Source organism: Gigantopelta aegis, chromosome 14 (assembly GCF_016097555.1).
Source record: "Gigantopelta aegis isolate Gae_Host chromosome 14, Gae_host_genome, whole genome shotgun sequence".
NCBI classification, from domain to species: Eukaryota; Metazoa; Mollusca; class Gastropoda; order Neomphalida; family Peltospiridae; genus Gigantopelta; species Gigantopelta aegis.
This window is the reverse complement of record NC_054712.1, coordinates 779,278-797,208: the sequence shown is the minus strand read 5'-3', so window position 1 is coordinate 797,208 and position 17,931 is coordinate 779,278. Positions and strand designations below refer to the sequence as shown.

The 17,931-nt window shown below is 39.5% G+C and overlaps 1 protein-coding gene across 2 annotated transcripts; it reads left to right on the top strand.

Moving 5' to 3' along the window:
* Positions 1 to 747: 747 nt before the first annotated feature.
* On the top strand, positions 748 to 16,603 carry LOC121388870 (probable glycosyltransferase STELLO1). 2 transcript variants are annotated; one of them, XM_041520395.1, is made up of 3 exons: positions 749 to 999; positions 13,619 to 13,771; positions 14,337 to 16,603. In XM_041520395.1, the coding sequence occupies exons 1-3, from the start codon at positions 866 to 868 to the stop codon at positions 16,288 to 16,290; spliced, it is 2,241 nt and encodes a 746-aa protein (XP_041376329.1). In that variant the 5' UTR covers positions 749 to 865; the 3' UTR covers positions 16,291 to 16,603. The 2 variants fall into 2 exon arrangements, with proteins under 2 accessions (XP_041376330.1, XP_041376329.1); XM_041520396.1 differs by lacking the exon at positions 13,619 to 13,771 and having other exon boundaries at positions 748 to 999.
* Positions 16,604 to 17,931: the final 1,328 nt, after the last annotated feature.

Sequence of the window (17,931 nt, the reverse complement as noted above, 5' to 3'; positions counted from 1 at the left end):
GGGTACTCGCCATATTCACTGTTGACTGCAATTGTATTCCTTTCTGTAGTGCCATACCCAAACATTTCTTTCTGGAGGGTGCTCCCCATATTCCCTGTTGACTGCAGTTGTATTCATGTCTCTAGTACCATACCCAAACATTTCTTTATGAAGGGTGCTCCCCATATTCCCTGTTCTTTGCAGTTGTATTCATGTCTCTAGTGCCATACCCAAACATTTCTTTCTGGAGGGTACTCGCCATATTCACTGTTGACTGCAATTGTATTCCTTTCTGTAGTGCCATACCCAAACATTTCTTTCTGGAGGGTGCTCCCCATATTCCCTGTTGACTGCAGTTGTATTCATGTCTCTAGTACCATACCGAAACATTTCTTTCTGGAGTGTACTCCCCATATTCTCTGTCGACTGCGGTTGTATTCCTTTCTGTAGTGCCATACCGAAACATTTCGTTCTGGAGTGTGCTCCCCATATTCCCTGTTGACTGCAATTGTTTTCATGTCTCTAGTGCCATACCCAAACATTTCGCTCTCTCTCTCTCTCTCTCACACGTGCAAGTGCAAGTGCATCAACTGTGTAGCTAAGTCGATAGAGGGCTTGCCTGAAATGTCTGAGTCGCAGGATATAGGCTAATATCTGGTAATTATCGATCGATTGTATACCTGCCCGCACACCAAGCGAGCGTTTTACCATTGGACTACGTCGTTCCCTTTTTCTTTAGTATGCGAGCAGCTTTAAAAAACAATATACTCGTTCTTAAATACCCTTCCGTGTGGGAATTAAGCTTTGTTCTCAACGTTGCATTACAAGGAGGTTTAGTGTCGCGTGGTTTTACAACGGGTGCTGTTGCCACCGCAGTAGACGTGCAATGGCAAAGTTTCCCGTGGTCTACATTTGCGTTGTCGTCGGCGCGGTGTTATCGTTTGCATACGTCAATCTGATGTCCAATATGAACAACGCCAGTAAATGGCATTCATTCTTCGAGAAGAAACCTGCTATACGGTAGAGTGCATTTATTATTGAAATATTGTCAAAACATACACTTAGTCTTCGAGAAGAAACCTGCTATAAGGTAGAGCGCACTTATTATTGAAATATTGTCAAAACATACACTTGGTCTTCGACAAGAAACCTGTTATAAGCTTAGATGTATTTATTGTTGAAATATTGTTAAAACATACACTTAGTCTTCGAGAAGAAACCTGTTATAAGCTAAGATGTATTTATTATTGAAATATTGTCAAAACATACACTTGGTCTTCGACAAGAAACCTGTTATAAGCTAAGATGTATTTATTATTGAAATATTGTTAAAACATACACTTAGTCTTCGAGAAGAAACCTGTTATAAGCTAAGATGTATTTATTATTGAAATATTGTTGAAACATACACTTAGTCTTCGAGAAGATATCTGTTATAAAGTAAGATGTATTTATTATTGAAATATTGTTAAAACATACACTTAGTCTTCGAGAAGAAACCTGTTATAACCTAAGATGTATTTATTATTGAAATATTGTTAAAACATACACTTAGTCTTCGAGAAGAAACCTGCTATAAGGTAGAGTGCATTTATTATTAAAATACTGCCAAAACATAAACGGTGTCTTCGAGAAGAAATACACTATAAGGTAGAGGTGTAAAACCATAAATTTAATATTCTATATTTCTTCTAGAAAATCCAATTAAGGGGATAACCTTTCTGTGCTATATCGTGCTTTTACTGTCGCAAAATATTAGTTTCATGGACGGAGTCGGAACGTATATCGGTTGTTTTACTGGACGACATCGCAAATTTAGTGTTGATGGCCACGCGTTAACAGTGGCAGTCATCATGGACGGAGTCGGAACGTATATCGGTTGTTTTACTGGACGACATCGCACATTTAGTTTTAATGGCCACGCGTTAACAGTGACAGTCATCATGACGGAGTCGGAACGTATATCGGTTGTTTTACTGGACGACATCGCACATTTAGTTTTGATGGCCACGCGTTAACAGTGGCAGTCATCATGGACGGAGTCGGAACGTATATCGGTTGTTTTACTGGACGACATCGCACATTTAGTTTTAATAGCCACGCGTTAACAGTGACAGTCATCATGACGGAGTCGGAACGTATATCGGTTGTTTTGCTGGACGACATCGCACATTTAGTGTTAATGGCCACGCGTTAACAGTGGCAGTCATCATGGACGGAGTCGGAACGTATATCTGTTGTTTTACTGGACGACATCGCACATTTAGTTTTAATGGCCACGCGTTAACAGTGACAGTCATCATGGACGGAGTCGGAACGTATATCGGTTGTTTTACTGGACAACATCGCACATTTAGTTTTAATGGCCACGCGTTAACAGTGACAGTCATCATGGACGGAGTCGGAACGTATATCGGTTGTTTTGCTGGACGACATCGCACATTTAGTGTTAATGGCCACGCGTTAACAGTGGCAGTCATCATGGACGGAGTCGGAACGTATATCGGTTGTTTTACTGGACGACATCGCACATTTAGTTTTAATAGCCACGCGTTAACAGTGACAGTCATCATGACGGAGTCGGAACGTATATCGGTTGTTTTGCTGGACGACATCGCACATTTAGTGTTAATGGCCACGCGTTAACAGTGGCAGTCATCATGGACGGAGTCGGAACGTATATCTGTTGTTTTACTGGACGACATCGCACATTTAGTTTTAATGGCCACGCGTTAACAGTGACAGTCATCATGGACGGAGTCGGAACGTATATCGGTTGTTTTACTGGACGACATCGCACATTTAGTTTTAATGGTCACGCGTTAACAGTGACAGTCATCATGGACGGAGTCGGAACGTATATCTGTTGTTTTACTGGACGACATCGCACATTTAGTTTTAATGGCCACGCGTTAACAGTGACAGTCATCATGGACGGAGTCGGAACGTATATCGGTTGTTTTGCTGGACGACATCGCACATTTAGTGTTAATGGCCACGCGTTAACAGTGGCAGTCATCATGACGGAGTCGGAACGTATATCGGTTGTTTTGCTGGACGACATCGCACATTTAGTGTTAATGGCCACGCGTTAACAGTGGCAGTCATCATGGACGGAGTCGGAACGTATATCTGTTGTTTTACTGGACGACATCGCACATTTAGTTTTAATGGCCACGCGTTAACAGTGACAGTCATCATGGACGGAGTCGGAACGTATATCGGTTGTTTTACTGGACGACATCGCACATTTAGTTTTAATGGTCACGCGTTAACAGTGACAGTCATCATGGACGGAGTCGGAACGTATATCTGTTGTTTTACTGGACGACATCGCACATTTAGTTTTAATGGCCACGCGTTAACAGTGACAGTCATCATGGACGGAGTCGGAACGTATATCGGTTGTTTTGCTGGACGACATCGCACATTTAGTGTTAATGGCCACGCGTTAACAGTGGCAGTCATCATGGACGGAGTCGGAACGTATATGGGTTGTTTTACTGGACGACATCGCACATTTAGGTTTAATGGCCACGCGTTAACAGTGGCAGTCATCATGACGGAGTCGGAACGTATATCGGTTGTTTTGCTGGACGACATCGCAAATTTGGGGAGGGACGTAGCAAGAACAAACAAACTTATAAAAAGTGCATTCTAGTCCACTGAGTAAATTTGCTGTCAGGTTGTTTGTTTGTTTATATTATTTTATGACCAAATAACAGCGAATATACTGAAATAAAATAATAAATAGCAGGCGCATGTGCAGGGTTCTAGGTTGAGGCGAGCAAAGTTTACAGGGGGAGGGGGTCGAGACATAATAATAATAATAATAATAATAATAATAATAATAATGTTATTATTATTATTTGATTATTGCAGAGGCAGTATTCATATACGGTTGTTGTCTATGAAAAACGTACACAAAAGGGTCCGCTATATTCATATTTACCCTCCCCCACCTCCCCTGTAAAGACGACGCAATGTCTGTACATAGTATGTATTCCTTCTGTTTCATGTGGTTCGGTAATATGGATCAATCAAATACTTATTTACCGCCTATATACATTTTTGCTGTGTATATAGCCATCCCTCGTTAGTGGGGGCTATATACACGGCCGTCGTATATATAGCCACTTCGTATATAAACACTGTCTAGTTCACAGTATTCTTTAAAAATGTAACAAGTCCTATCCTAAGCCGGCTATAATTCCCCATGGGGTTATGGCATATTTTGCAAAAAAATTGTCCGCGTACAACTAACGATAAATTTACCTGTACATGCAAAGGTCTAACTGTTCGGGTTTGTCGGCGTTTAAAATGCTTCTGTTGCTAAAATATCAACAATAAGTGGTTTGTGGTAGTTATGTAGACGGTTAAATAAAGTACTTTTAGCGACAAATCAAATGTATATATTTTCATATAATACTTTGTTAGGTCATTAATTAGGTCAACCATCTGTAGCTGAGTGAGTGCCTTTAAGTCTCTATACACGGCGGTCGTGTATATAAAATTCAAGGGTACAATACACGGCTGTCGTATATATAGCCTCATCACTACTCGGTTCTGTCGTACGTTTTAAACTCCTTATAAAAGATTTCCAATTTTTTTTTTAATCAAGCTGCTCACTGGTTGGCATGGGATTCTCTCAATCATGGTTCAATTAAACTATTTTGCTTGATACAACAGAGAGGTTTGGTATTCCAAATGAATGTAATTCCATTTATAATCCATATTTAGAGAAATAAGGCCCAATAAATCTGTGACCGAGTGCCTTTAAGAAGCGATCTTAGCGCTATGATCACCTTAAGTGCATAACTACTGTCTGCCCGTATGGCGATTTAGCACTAAAATCCAGGCTCTACCCCCCCCCCCCCCCCCCCCCGCAATATTTCCGAATTAAAAATATTATTGATAGTAAATCTTAAGGCAGAGATGGATAATGCAGGGAATTGCATTCCAGGACATCTAGTTTTCAAAATTGTACAGGGGAGCGAATCTATAGCCTAAATGACAAAAAAACGAGGACAGCCACTCTCAAAGAGATCCTTTACTGGGCAATTCTAAATACATCCTTCCTGCACCAATCAAACGAGGTCTACCTCTCCCAGACTAGTTTTACTAAATCAAAACTAACATAGGACATAGCTCATTGGAATAAATATAGTTATGATGTCATGCATTTGTGAATCACTGTCGTACCAGTGATGATATCAGGTGGTCGCGAAAGGTTAGCATATCCTTCCCCACCGGTGGCACGCGTCATGAGTACTGCTGCCACCACAGGTGCCAAGTATGTCACTTTATTTAAGTCATCTTAAGGTTCTCCTATACCAAATAAAACCCCTATGCGACCTTGTTAACGTTTGTGGGGTGTTTTTATTAAAAAACCCATTATATGCAATATATCAATTCTACAACCCCTACCTCAAAGAATTAACTAAAACAAATGGAACCTTATTTTCAATATAACCAGATGTTTTTACAACACCCCTGGATTCGCATGACATTTTATTACTTTGTTTTTACAAATTCACACCACATGTTTCAAGCACAATGCTCATTAACACAGTGGTATTAGATGAAATAGAATTTCATACGTCAAATTTCTTTTTGGCTCCACCCAGTTCAATTTTAAGCCGAATTTCTTTTTGTCTCCAACCCATTCAATTTTTAATGGAATGTCTTTTGGTCTCCACCTCGTTCAATTTGTATTGGAATTTCTTTTGGTCTCCACCCCGTTCTCGGTTAATCTAGACTGCAGTCTGTCCCACAGAGAACACCTTTTTTCATGCCATGTAATTTACTACAATTTATTTATATATGAGCCAATTGATTTGTAAATTGCACACAAAGATAGTACTTTTATGTTATTTTCAAAACACGTTTACTTTTCGTCTTACGTCAAACCTAACTGAAATTATTTACCAAAAAATCATTTTCATAGAATGATGGGACGGACTATAGATGATCGAAATTAGATGAGGGGTGGAACGTAGCCCAGTGGTAAAGCACTCGCTTGATGTGCGGTCGGTTTGGGGTCGATCCCCGTCGATGGCCCCATTTGGCTATTTCTCATTCCAGCCAGTGCACCACGACAGGTATATCAAAAGCCGTGGTATGTGTTATCCTGTCTGTGGGATGGTGCGTATAAAAGATTCTCTGCTGCATTAGAAGACATGTAGAAGGTTTCCTCTGATGACTACGTGCCGATGATTAATGAATCAAGGTGCTCCAGTGGTGTCGTTAAACAAAACAAATTTCTAAACGAGACGACACCAAGGCTGAACATTGTTGTACACAGCGGAGAGCTTTGATTAAATTTGCACAGCACAGCGTCGTTTACTTCATTATGCGAACAGCTGTCACAGAAATAGAATCGTCGTAAAACATTCCTTAATGTCCTTTTGAGTCAGTCTTACCAAGGTGTTGTTGTCGGGTCACCACACTGAGCGATTAGTTTGACAATATGGTGTCACCGCAGTCGTTGTACACTGACAAAGATTCGCAAAGTCGTCGCTGTTGTTCCCTCAATTGTGTACGTCAGTTAGACGTCCAATATATACAACGCCAGTAAAAGGCGTCCACTTCTCAAGAAGAAACCTGCAATAAGGTAGAGTTGGATCGCCAAAACATGAATTGTGTGTTCGGGGACCAATCTGCTATAATATAGAGTATTATTTATTGTTAAGATATTGTCAAAACATATTCAACAATTGTATTTATGGTTAAATATTAGTCGGGCAATGAATCAAGTGAATGTTAAAATGGGATATAACAAGCTACTGGTTTTATTTCATAGATTTATATTAAAATATATATCATCACATTATTTTGCACTTACCATAGTTTGACACCTAATATCCGATATATTTACCATAGTTTGACACCCAATAGTCGATATATTTACCATAGTTTGACACCCAATTGCCGATGTATTTACCATAGTTTGACACCCAATAGCCGATATATTTACCATAGTTTCACACCCAATAGCCGATGTATTTACCATAATTTAACACCCAATAGCCGATGTATTTAACATAGTTTGACACCCAATAGCCGATATATTTACCATAGTTTGACAGCCAATAGCCAATGTATTTACCTTAGTTTGACAGCCAATAGCCGATGTATTTACCTTAGGTTTTTGTCCACCCAATAGCCGATGTATTTACCATAGTTTGACACCCAATAGCCGATGTATTTACCACAGTTTGACACCCAATAGCCGATATATTTTTCGTGCTGAGGTGTCGCTAAACAATTATTCATTCATATTATATTAAATAATGAACATTGCTCAATATATATATATTTTAATAGGACTTATTGCAAAACCACAAGGGGTTGTTAGACAACACATACGCGTGAAATGTTCTTATCTGGTTAGTTTGACATGGCCAGGTGAAAGACAAACTGATGCCAAGGCTACAGAAGGTGAATATCGTGTTTTGTCTTCAGGGGTTAGTAACAGGTGAACCCCAGCGAGTCGCCAAACGTGCACGGACCAGGCGAGGCATTGTCCTTACCAAGATTGTCGGAAATCCTGGCCCAGTCTGCTTAGAGCGCAACACCCAACTCTGTCAACGTGGTCAGCTGGCGTTCACGTTGTCCGAGACGTCGCCCCATGATGTTCTAATTCTTGTTCCAGCCAGTGCACCACGACTAGTATATCAAAGGCCGTGGTATGTGCTATCTTGTCTGTGGGATTTAGCGTGTTTCCTCTCATGAATACATGTATATGTAAAAATTACCAAATGTTTGACATCCAATAACCGATGATTAATACATAAATATGCGCTAGTGGTGTCGTTATACAAAATAAACTTTTAACGTGCATTTGTATATTAATCGTGTATGTTAATGAGAAACCAGCCGTGACCGGTTTTTCAAGTCCCACGATTAGTGATCGTCAGCTTTGTACATTTTGATGAGTACACGTCACGTGTTTTGAGACAGGCGATTGGTAGCCACACTTATAATCGGGCTGGCGATTCGGGGTCTACCTCTTATGGCTGTATACCGGCCTCGGTGGCGTCGTGGTTAAGCCATCGGTCTACAGGCTGGTAGGTACTGGGTTCGGATCCCAATCCAGGCATGGGATTTTTAATCCTGATACCGACTCCAAATCCTGAGTGAGTGCTACGCAAGGCTCAATGGGTAGGTGTAAACCACTTGCACCGACCAGTGGTCCATAACTGCCTGTGGGAAGCGCAAATAAAAGATCCCTTGCTGCCTGTCGTAAAAGAGTAGCCTATGTGGCGACAGCGGGTTTCCTCTAAAAAACAGTGTCAGAATGACTATATGTTTGACGTCCAATAGCCGATGATAAAAAAATAAAATAAATGTGCTCTAGTGGCGTCGTTAAATAAAACAAACTTTCATTTTTTTTACTTATCGCTGTCTCAAATGGCTTAAATGTGAACTGGCCTTTAGTGGCATATACATGTGTATCTAGTGTATTGTTTTATGGTTGTCAGATATGGGGATTTCTGAAAGCAGAAGTAGTTGAGAAGATACATCTTGGTACATCAATATTATGTACTTTAGGTAGAATGTATAATTGTGCTTTAAACATTTAAATACCTCCTCGGTAATTTCGTGATCATTGCGCATTTGATGTATCATTTTGCAATGATTTTTTTGTTACACGAGCCTCGGTTAAGTCCGTTTCTGGTTTTGTTTTTGTAAAAACGTTTGTTTGTTGATTCCTACGATGTAATTTTCTTTGTTCATAATTACAATGGTGGAACTTTTGTCAGCTTTTCTTATAACTATTGATCTATTATTAATTTTACTTAGATCCTTTTGGAGATGCAACGATTCACTCAAGTATTCGGTGAACCGAATACAAGCTATCCGCGAGACGTATTCGTTATTCGGTACCCAAAGAACCGAATATATTCGGCTTTTTTTCTCTCTTTTTTTGTTGAGGTTTTTAAAATCTGTATCATTATTATTTCTATTATTATTATTATTATTATTATTATTATTATATACATTTAGAAAGATCACATTTTGCAACACAGAAGTACATAAGCTCCCATTTTTGTAGGGGGCAGGCTGATTTTTGCCCGAATTAAACAAAAGTGCCCGAATCTGGATTGCAAAGTTTATTCATATTAGCATTACTGCCAAACTGCTATATAGGGTTGGACAAGAATCGCAATGCATTTTTACATGGGTTATAAGCAATATTGGGGTAGAATAATGAAATTACATGATGAAAAGTGGTCAGCTCATTTTGTCCGAATTACTCTATTGCTTTTGCCCGAATTTAAGGATTTTCTCCAGGACTGGCGTAGGGGTTTGGGGGTGGCAGTTCTTCAACAACAGTAACAGCCGGCATTATTGTAGGGCTGAATAACGACATCCAAAATCTATTTTGGCAAAACCGTCTGCGATGCCCAATGAAATAAGAGTTAATTGTCTAACGCGACCTTTAAAGGCACTCAGTCACAGATGATTGACCTAATTAATGACCTAAAAAGTATTATCTGAAAATGTGATTTGTTGCTAAAAAGTACTTTATTTGTCCATCTACATAACTACCACAACCCACTTATTGTTGATATTTTGTCAACATAATTGAATTATGTCGACGGTCCATAATTCAGGGAAAAAAAATAACGGCTGTTTGGGGCGAAGAGGTGTGACGTATTATGTTTTAATCACGTGGCGGGCATCCCCCAAATAACAGCAGTGTCAAAAAGACATGCCAAGCTTTTGTAACGAGAACGCTTTACCATTCTCTGCGAAGTAGGGTAAATCGAAACAAACACAATGGAAATAAGTTATTAAAAATAACAAAAACATGTACTGAATGATAATAAGGTTATATATTAATTTATTTTAGCAACAGATCCAAACAAAACAAAAATATATAATTATTATTACGATGACATAATGTATATCTAGATTATATCTATATTTATATGAATACCAACCTGTGGTATGTATGTAACGATGTTCTTAGATATGTACATGCATCTAATGTATTTATAATTTTTGTTATACATCTTGTTCTTATATAATTTCATTTATTGATCTTTGTATATGTCTATTATTAACCGTCTTGTCGCGTGAATGTTATAAGTTGTATATGTATTACTATTTATTCCCATATTTATATTTATTCACTTTCGTTCGGTCAGATACGTTTGGGAAGTCCACTCGTTTCGTAAAAATGATATCTAGCAAAAACTCGTATAGTATTCTATATATTCGCATTAGTACCAAGACGCTATATAGGATTCCAAACAAATCAGTCTGCATTTTTACATTTCAGACCAGCTCATTTTGCCCTAAAGAATGAATGAATGTTTAACGACACCCCTGCACGAAAAATACATCGGCTATTGGGTGTCAAACTATGGTAATCAATATAAAAAGATTTAAACAAAAACACAGTGTAAAGAACTGTGCAAAAATACAAACATCACAGATAGATACTGACATTTACCCAACATCTTAATTGTATCCCGAAGAAAACAAGGGGATTTGTGCTGTATTGGCCATTCTCAAAGAGAATGTTACACCCCTGCACCATATATATATATATATATATATATATATATATATATATATATATATATATATATATATATATATATATATATATATGTGTGTGTGTGTGTGTGTGTGTGTGTGTGTGTGTGTGATAAGCTAAATATCGAAAATAAATTCCAGAAGACTAGGAATACTAGGATTAAAAGTCCTGTGGACTAGGAGTACCAGGAATAAAAGTCCCACGGACTTACATTCCTCGGAATGCACGTCCCACAGACTTAAATTCCTAGGAATACAAGTCCCACAGACTAGGATTCCGAGGAATGGAAGTCTGATCCGACAAAGATTAAAAAAATCACAAATAATCAGATTGTGACTTACCGTCAAAATCTAAAGTTATAAAACATATTATTAAAAATTATGTTGGTGTATACAGAAATTGTCTTTTGCTGTTCGCCAAATATTAAGTTTTTTGGAGTTACCATTTTTCATATATATATATTTTTAAAACAATTTTGGGCTACATATAATTTTTTTTAATTTCTTAGTGTTGAACACATGAACACATAGCCTACTTTATATCTGTAGTTGCATTAAATACTTTGGAAAAAGCAAGATATTCGTCGTACTTCAATATGCTAACAAAAATGTAAGACGATTACAAAAATTCATTCGCGTATCTGATCCACAAATCTATGACGTAGAGATTTGAACCCACAATAACATTAAGAGATTCGCACACGTATCCATCACACTATGAGGGAAGGCTGCCAAAACCTCACTTTTTGTCGTGTATTTCTGGCAGCTCGTGCAAATTGCAGAATATAACAAACGGATATCTAATTTGTCGGACTAGTATTTCTGTCACTGCTGTAGAAGGAATTCAAGTCCGGTAGGAATACAAGTTATAGGATAAAAACAACTTAAAAATAAACCAGGTATGAAAGTCCGCGTAGGACTATGGTTCCTAAGCTATGGATGTCCGATAGGACTACTGTTCCTAGGAACACCGGCGGCTTAACCGCCAGGGGCAGTCCCACCTGCTTCCATTAAGACTCAGGGAGGGAGGGATGGGGGGGGGGGGGTTGCAAAACCGGCGATCCAACTGCCGGGGGCGGTCCCTTCTGCTTCGACACCCCCACTACTCGACAACAGACCACGCCAGGGGTGGGGGGGGGGGGGGAATCAAAGTTGTCAGCACCGCGGCAGATGGAAATATACCGGTGTAAAAGGAACGCAGGTCCGTAGGAACAGAAGTCCTATCGGACCTCCATAGCTTAGGAACCATAGTCCTACTCGGACTTTCATACCCAGTGCTGGGGCGCCAATGGACACTTTCGGGCAAAATGAGCTGGCCTGAAATCTTCACTATGTATTTCCATCATTCTACTCACAATATTAGTTGTAATCCATGTACAAATGCAGACTGATTTGTTTGGAATCCTATTTAGCGTCTTGGTAGTATAATATAAATATACGTTGTGTTCCAGATTCGGACATTTTCGTTTCATTCGGGCAATAAAAATCAGCCTGCCCCCACCCCATCCCTACTCCCAAAAAGGGAGCCTGAATGCCTATTGTGGCCAAAACTGTCAGGTGTAAAAGTGTCATGAATAGTTAGTCTGTTTAAAAATATCTTTGTAAATTGTGTGTGCATATTATTGATAGTATGATAATTGTTCAGGGGTTACTGTTTTGTCTTAGTCGGTGTAGTGGCCCATTGAGCTGCTAAAACCCACTCTTAGTCATTAATATTTCTGTTAATTGATAAACCTTAATGAAAACCATTTAACATAATTTGTTATCGATGGTATTGTTGGTTGGGACTAAGATATCATATAGCCCAGAGTCTGATATGTCATATGTTAGACCAAATTCATTTTTGAAAATGAGCAAAATTGACAAAGCAGGCACATGTTCAGTAAGTTATGCAGGGGAGAGGTCTAGACTGTGGCAAGTAGAAATTTGTTTTGAAGAGGGGTGTTTAGACCACGCCACCCCACCTCACACCCAACGTACACGCGCCTGCAACATTATTGACAAAAAGGCACAAACTTAAAAATTATATAAGATAATTTATATAACGCAAATATCACATTTTTTATAGTTGAATTATTATTATGATTATTATTATTATTATTATTAAGTTATTATTATTATTATTATTATTATTATCATCATCAAATACCAGTATATAATGTCTAACAGATAATTGTGTTGGTATATCAGATGGGCAAGTTATTCTTATCTGCGAGTACTAATACATGCTTCGAATTATGGAAACTCTTTTCGAGTTACTTTTAAATGTTTAAACATTTATTAGTTGGAACAACACGCAATGAATAAAGACCTTAGTTTTGCTCGTGTAATAAGGTCAACAAAATGTGTACATACTCTTGCAAATTAGATAAATGGAAAATATTGGAATAAATAGAACATATTTAAATAAGGAGTGGCGCCAGTATCCCAAGTCAATTAAATAAACCAGAAAGGAAACTGCTTTTCATTTTGTTTACATTTATAATTTATTTTGTATATGTACCACCGGACTTAAATTTTGATTGTCCAGGAATGCAAGCCCGGACTTAATATCCTGGCAGTCAGACCAGTATTCCTAAGAAACGTAAGGCCTAGGACTTGCATTCCTAGGTATATTAGACCTAGGACCTGCATTCCTAGGAGACTAAGTCCGGCAGACAACTATTCCTACGGACTTGCATTCCGTTTACACCGGCCATCTGCGTCTCTGCCTGTTGTTGTTGCGGAGCCGGCAGCTGACGCGCATGGGGAACTCAAGAAGATAAAGGTTTCAGATAAGACCCTGTTGAAACCAACAGTCTCCACTTGGGCGATCGTGTGCGACAAGCTGCCTTGCCAGTACCGCGATCATGGGGAATTTCACGAATCTCTCCCAGATCTCCATCCCCATCAGTGAGACTTCTTGGCGTCCTCTACCTTCGGGCACAGGAAATTACCAGATAATGGGAAGCAACGTCAGATGAAACGTCTTCGTGACAAGCTCGCTCCCAGGAGACGCTATATGGAAATAACAGTACATCAAACAGCCTCGCTTTCAAATATGTTGAGAAGTTTATTAAACAAGCATTCCCTTTTCTTTTCTTTGTAGACAATTCAATAGTTCAAGCTTGGGATCTGCGTTTGACAAGTGGATCGTGGTAACGACCATCTTCTCTCCCACTGATGACGTCAAGTTTCTAGCTAAAATACCCGGATGGAAAGTCGTCGTCGTCGCAGACAGAAAAACACCCCGACACTGGAGGTTTGCCAAAGTGTTCATACTAAAACGTTTAATGATTTCCTTGGAGTGCGTTTCCCCGAGGATCGATCGCCCTCAATGGATTCGGTTTTGTCTCGTCCCAACCAGTGCTCCACGACTGATATATCAACTTGGAATTGGGTCGAGTTTGACCCTAAAGTACTCGAGTCCAATATTTTCGACTAGTGGAGGCCCTACCTCTGAGTGAAACTTGTTCTACAATTTATCTGATGTTGTGTCTGTCTGTGTATCTGCTAGAATAATTCATCTCTCTTTTTCTGGACCATTTCTCTGTGTCTGGCTCTGTCTGTCTGTCTGTCTGTCTGTCTGTCTCTCTGTCTCTCTCTCTCTCTCTCTCTCTCTCTCTCTCTCTCTCTCTCTCTCTCTCTCTCTCTCTCTCTCTCTCTCTCTCTCTCTCTCTCTCAATCCATCTATCTACCTATATCTGTCTGACCATATCTGTGCAATGTGTGATATAAATGAATTGATAATTGAAGTAGTAAATTCATTGATGTTCTTGTATGGACATGTTTAGCCTTAATGCTGGTTTCTTTTCTTCTTTTTCCAGCAGTCCTAACTGTATTTTCCTAGACCTTGAAACACAACAGCAGCTTGGCTTTGAGAGTGTCGCACTTCTTCCTACCGGAAGCTACGCCCGGAAGACAATTGGATACCTGTACGCCATTGCTAGAGGTGCCAAGGTCATTTACGAAACCGATGACGACAATCGACCTCTTGACCTTCTAAGAAACTTTATTCTACAGCCGCAGACATCGGGTATTATGTTTGATGGGGAGCATCTGTTCAATCCGTACCGCCATTTCGGCCAGCCAACGTTGTGGCCGAGAGGTTATCCTTTGAACGCCATCGGAGACAACGTCTCTTACAACTACATCCTGCAGACATGGAAATCTCCTTCCATCCAACAGGGACTAGTGAACGGCGACCCGGATATGGATGCTATTTTCAGACTGACTCGGAAGAAGACGCTGACGATGTTGAATGTAACCTTTGACATGCGGGCTCCCCCTGGTGTTGTACCAGCAGGCGTCTTTTCGCCTTTCAACTCCCAGAACACGCTGTTTCTCTACGACGCACTGTGGGCCTTGCTTATTCCCACAACTACAACGTTCAGAGTGTGTGATATCTGGAGGGGCTACTGGGCGCAGCGTCTTCTCTGGGAAATGGGAGGAACTCTGGGATTCCTTCCACCAAATGCTTTCCAGAAACGAAATTCGCATTCATACCTTGACGATGCTGTTCAGGAAAAAGATCTGTACTTTGAAACAACGAGACTTTTGTTGTTCTTGAAACAATGGAACTGCCATCCAAAAGCAACCTTCTTTACCTGCGTGCTAACCCTCAGTCAAGATATGGCTAATAATAATTTTTGGAAGCAAGCTGATGTCCTGTTAACTGAAACCTGGCTCAGAGATCTGAAAATGGTTGGGTATCGCGAACCGGAGCGAGTCCAGGCAAAGTATCAAAATGGCAGCTTCTGTCCTCCAAAGGGATATAGCGATAGACAAACTGTTGTAGAGTTCTGGCCCGTTGAGCAGAAGCTGCCTATAGCGCACACGACGAAGGACACATATGACTCCAAATGGAACCATGTTCGGTCCATTTCCAGTTTTTGTTCAGAAACATCTCTAAAGCTACCCAAATACGCATTACATCAAACTTCGTCTACTTATTCCAACATTCTTCTCATAATAGTGTTTAACTTTGCACATTACGAAAATGTTAAGTTGTTGGAAATTATTTACAGCATGCATTTCCCACAAAGACTGTATTGCGGTCCTGGGTTAAGTAACTTCAGAGACGTCACACGACCTCTTAAAACACATGTCACCTTTATAGAAGTGGATATTGGAAAAGGGTACTTTGGATACGCGTGTATGATGAAGGCCATGAGCATGAACTACCATGTGGATGGATACCTGCATGTCGCAGACGACACATTAATGAATGTCTGGAATCTAAACTCACTTCCGGTTGATCGAATATGGGTCTCGTCTTTACTTGAGTTGCTGAGGACATCCGGGAAGTCAACTAATTGGGTCTGGAGGAATTCAGAGTTTGGCAAGAAAGCTTATTTGTCGTCAATGAGCGAGTTTAAGCAGGTAGACAAATCTCGGTACAACGCCTTCAAACAGACGTTAAATGCCAACACAAAATTGTCGGACGGGTTTTATCACCAACCATCTGACATTGTTTACATCCCAACCCGTTTGAAAGAGCACTTCATTTTCATCAATCGGATATTTGTAAGACACAGACTTTTTTTGGAGATGGCTTTTCCAACTTTCATCGCTGGTGTTGAATACATTAATAAACTTGTATTCTTGAAGGGAAAATATCTTTGGTACGATGGTTCCAGAAAGTATGCAGAGAAACGTTTTAACAAGGATGTGCATTTCTTGCATCCCGTGAAAATAAAACAGGTGTTAAATGCGACTAATGGTGTTAAATTCTTCTGTGAAATATATCTGCCTCTAACATTACCTGGAGTGAAAATATAAACATGTTTATTACCCCAGTGGTCACTCAAAATTGGGAAAGTATTTTATATATTTTCTGCGTGAGAAATATTCTGCATTGGTGTAACGTACACTACCACTGGACGATTTGACGCCTACAAATCAATGACGTAGCCAGTACTAAATATGACGTCATCAAGATTTGGCAAACTCATACAATGGTGTCACTTATTTTAAAGAGTTTGCGTTTACGGATGTCTGTTTTCAGTGTTAACTGGTAATACATTGTTAAATGAATGCAATTCATTACAGATATTGTTGACAGAATATATAGAACTTTGCTTTTTGAAAATTATCAATGACTTGTCTTGTAACTTTTATCATGTTCCTATACCACTAAGGTTTCGAGCATGCCTATCCCAAGTCCCGTCTCTGGAAGCCATAGACCCGACTTGGGGCAGAACACTTTAAGGGCAATTTTGAAATTTAAGCCAAATCAGAAAAAAAAATAATGAGGTCAATTATAATTTACATAAAAAAAGATGTTTAAGCGCGTTCCTAAACATTATTTATATATATATATTTATTCATCAAAAACTCTAATTTATATTTTAAAATTTTGTCGCAATTTGATCGGGCTATCTAATCTAAAAAAAAAAAAAAAAAATTAATTACTATTTAAAATACTTTAATCGTCCCTAGACTCGGGGGGAGGGAAGGGGATGTTGGCATTGGGGGTAGGGCCTTGCGCACAGGAAGGTTTCATAAACAATTTATTTTTAATTTTAAATTAAATCAATAAGAGGGTCATCAATCGTATTGGTAACCTTGGCGTGGGGGGGGGGGGGCGGCCAGAAAATGTCGGGGGGGGGGGGGGGGGGAGGCCGCCCCCGGACAATCCTAACACTCCCTACGGCCTAAACCGCCTACGCTTTGGCGCCAAATCCCCTAAATTTCGGTGTCAGCCCTATCCCCCCCCCCCACACAAAACACCCGACCTTCCCCCCCCCAGCCTCAGTGCCCTCCAGCCTCGATTTCCCTCACACTATTTTAAAAGTTTTGCCGCCACATCTCCAAAGATTAATAGATTGTCTCCTCCCAAAAGAGCAGGAAAACATTCAGTCTCCCCCGTCGGCATAGGAGCAGCGCACCGCCCTATTTAATTAAAATTTCTTTTTATTTCAATATTAAAAATATATAAAAATAAATAGAGGTTATTACCAGAGTGTTTTTCGGTATCGTCAATATCATATATTAGGAATAAAAATTGTATTATGCGAGCCTCTTTATCATATAATCTCAAGCTTAATATGTTTTTGTAAACTGTACACGCAACTTTAATTCCAGTCCGCCATTACTAGATATTCAAATGACGTAAGAATATGTGGCGCGGTGTATTTTTGAATGGAAATGACGTCATTTTGGATGTCCTTACATCAAAATAAAGTTATGCCTAACGTTTTTTTGTTTTGTGAACTCTGGACAGCTTTCAGTGTCAAATTACCATTGAAATGTTTTTATTTGATAACTGAATGCATGCGTCAATCATGGAGTCTCACCCAAGTAGGGGAGAGTGGGGCATAACGCGATACTTAACGTTTGTTGTGCTCTCATTGGCCATGGATATGCGTTACAAGGGCAAATGTAATACATTGTGCTTCATTAGGTTATAAACTATCCATA

Bases quoted from the DNA above. Each gene is read 5' to 3' on its own strand.
- LOC121388870 (XM_041520395.1), top strand. From the start codon at position 866: ATGGCAAAGTTTCCCGTGGTCTACATTTGCGTTGTCGTCGGCGCGGTG. The intron at 1,000-13,618 runs GTAGAGTGCATT...TTTTCTTTGTAG, and splicing joins GAGAAGAAACCTGCTATACG to ACAATTCAATAGTTCAAGCT. The intron at 13,772-14,336 runs GTTTGCCAAAGT...TTCTTTTTCCAG, and splicing joins AAAACACCCCGACACTGGAG to CAGTCCTAACTGTATTTTCC.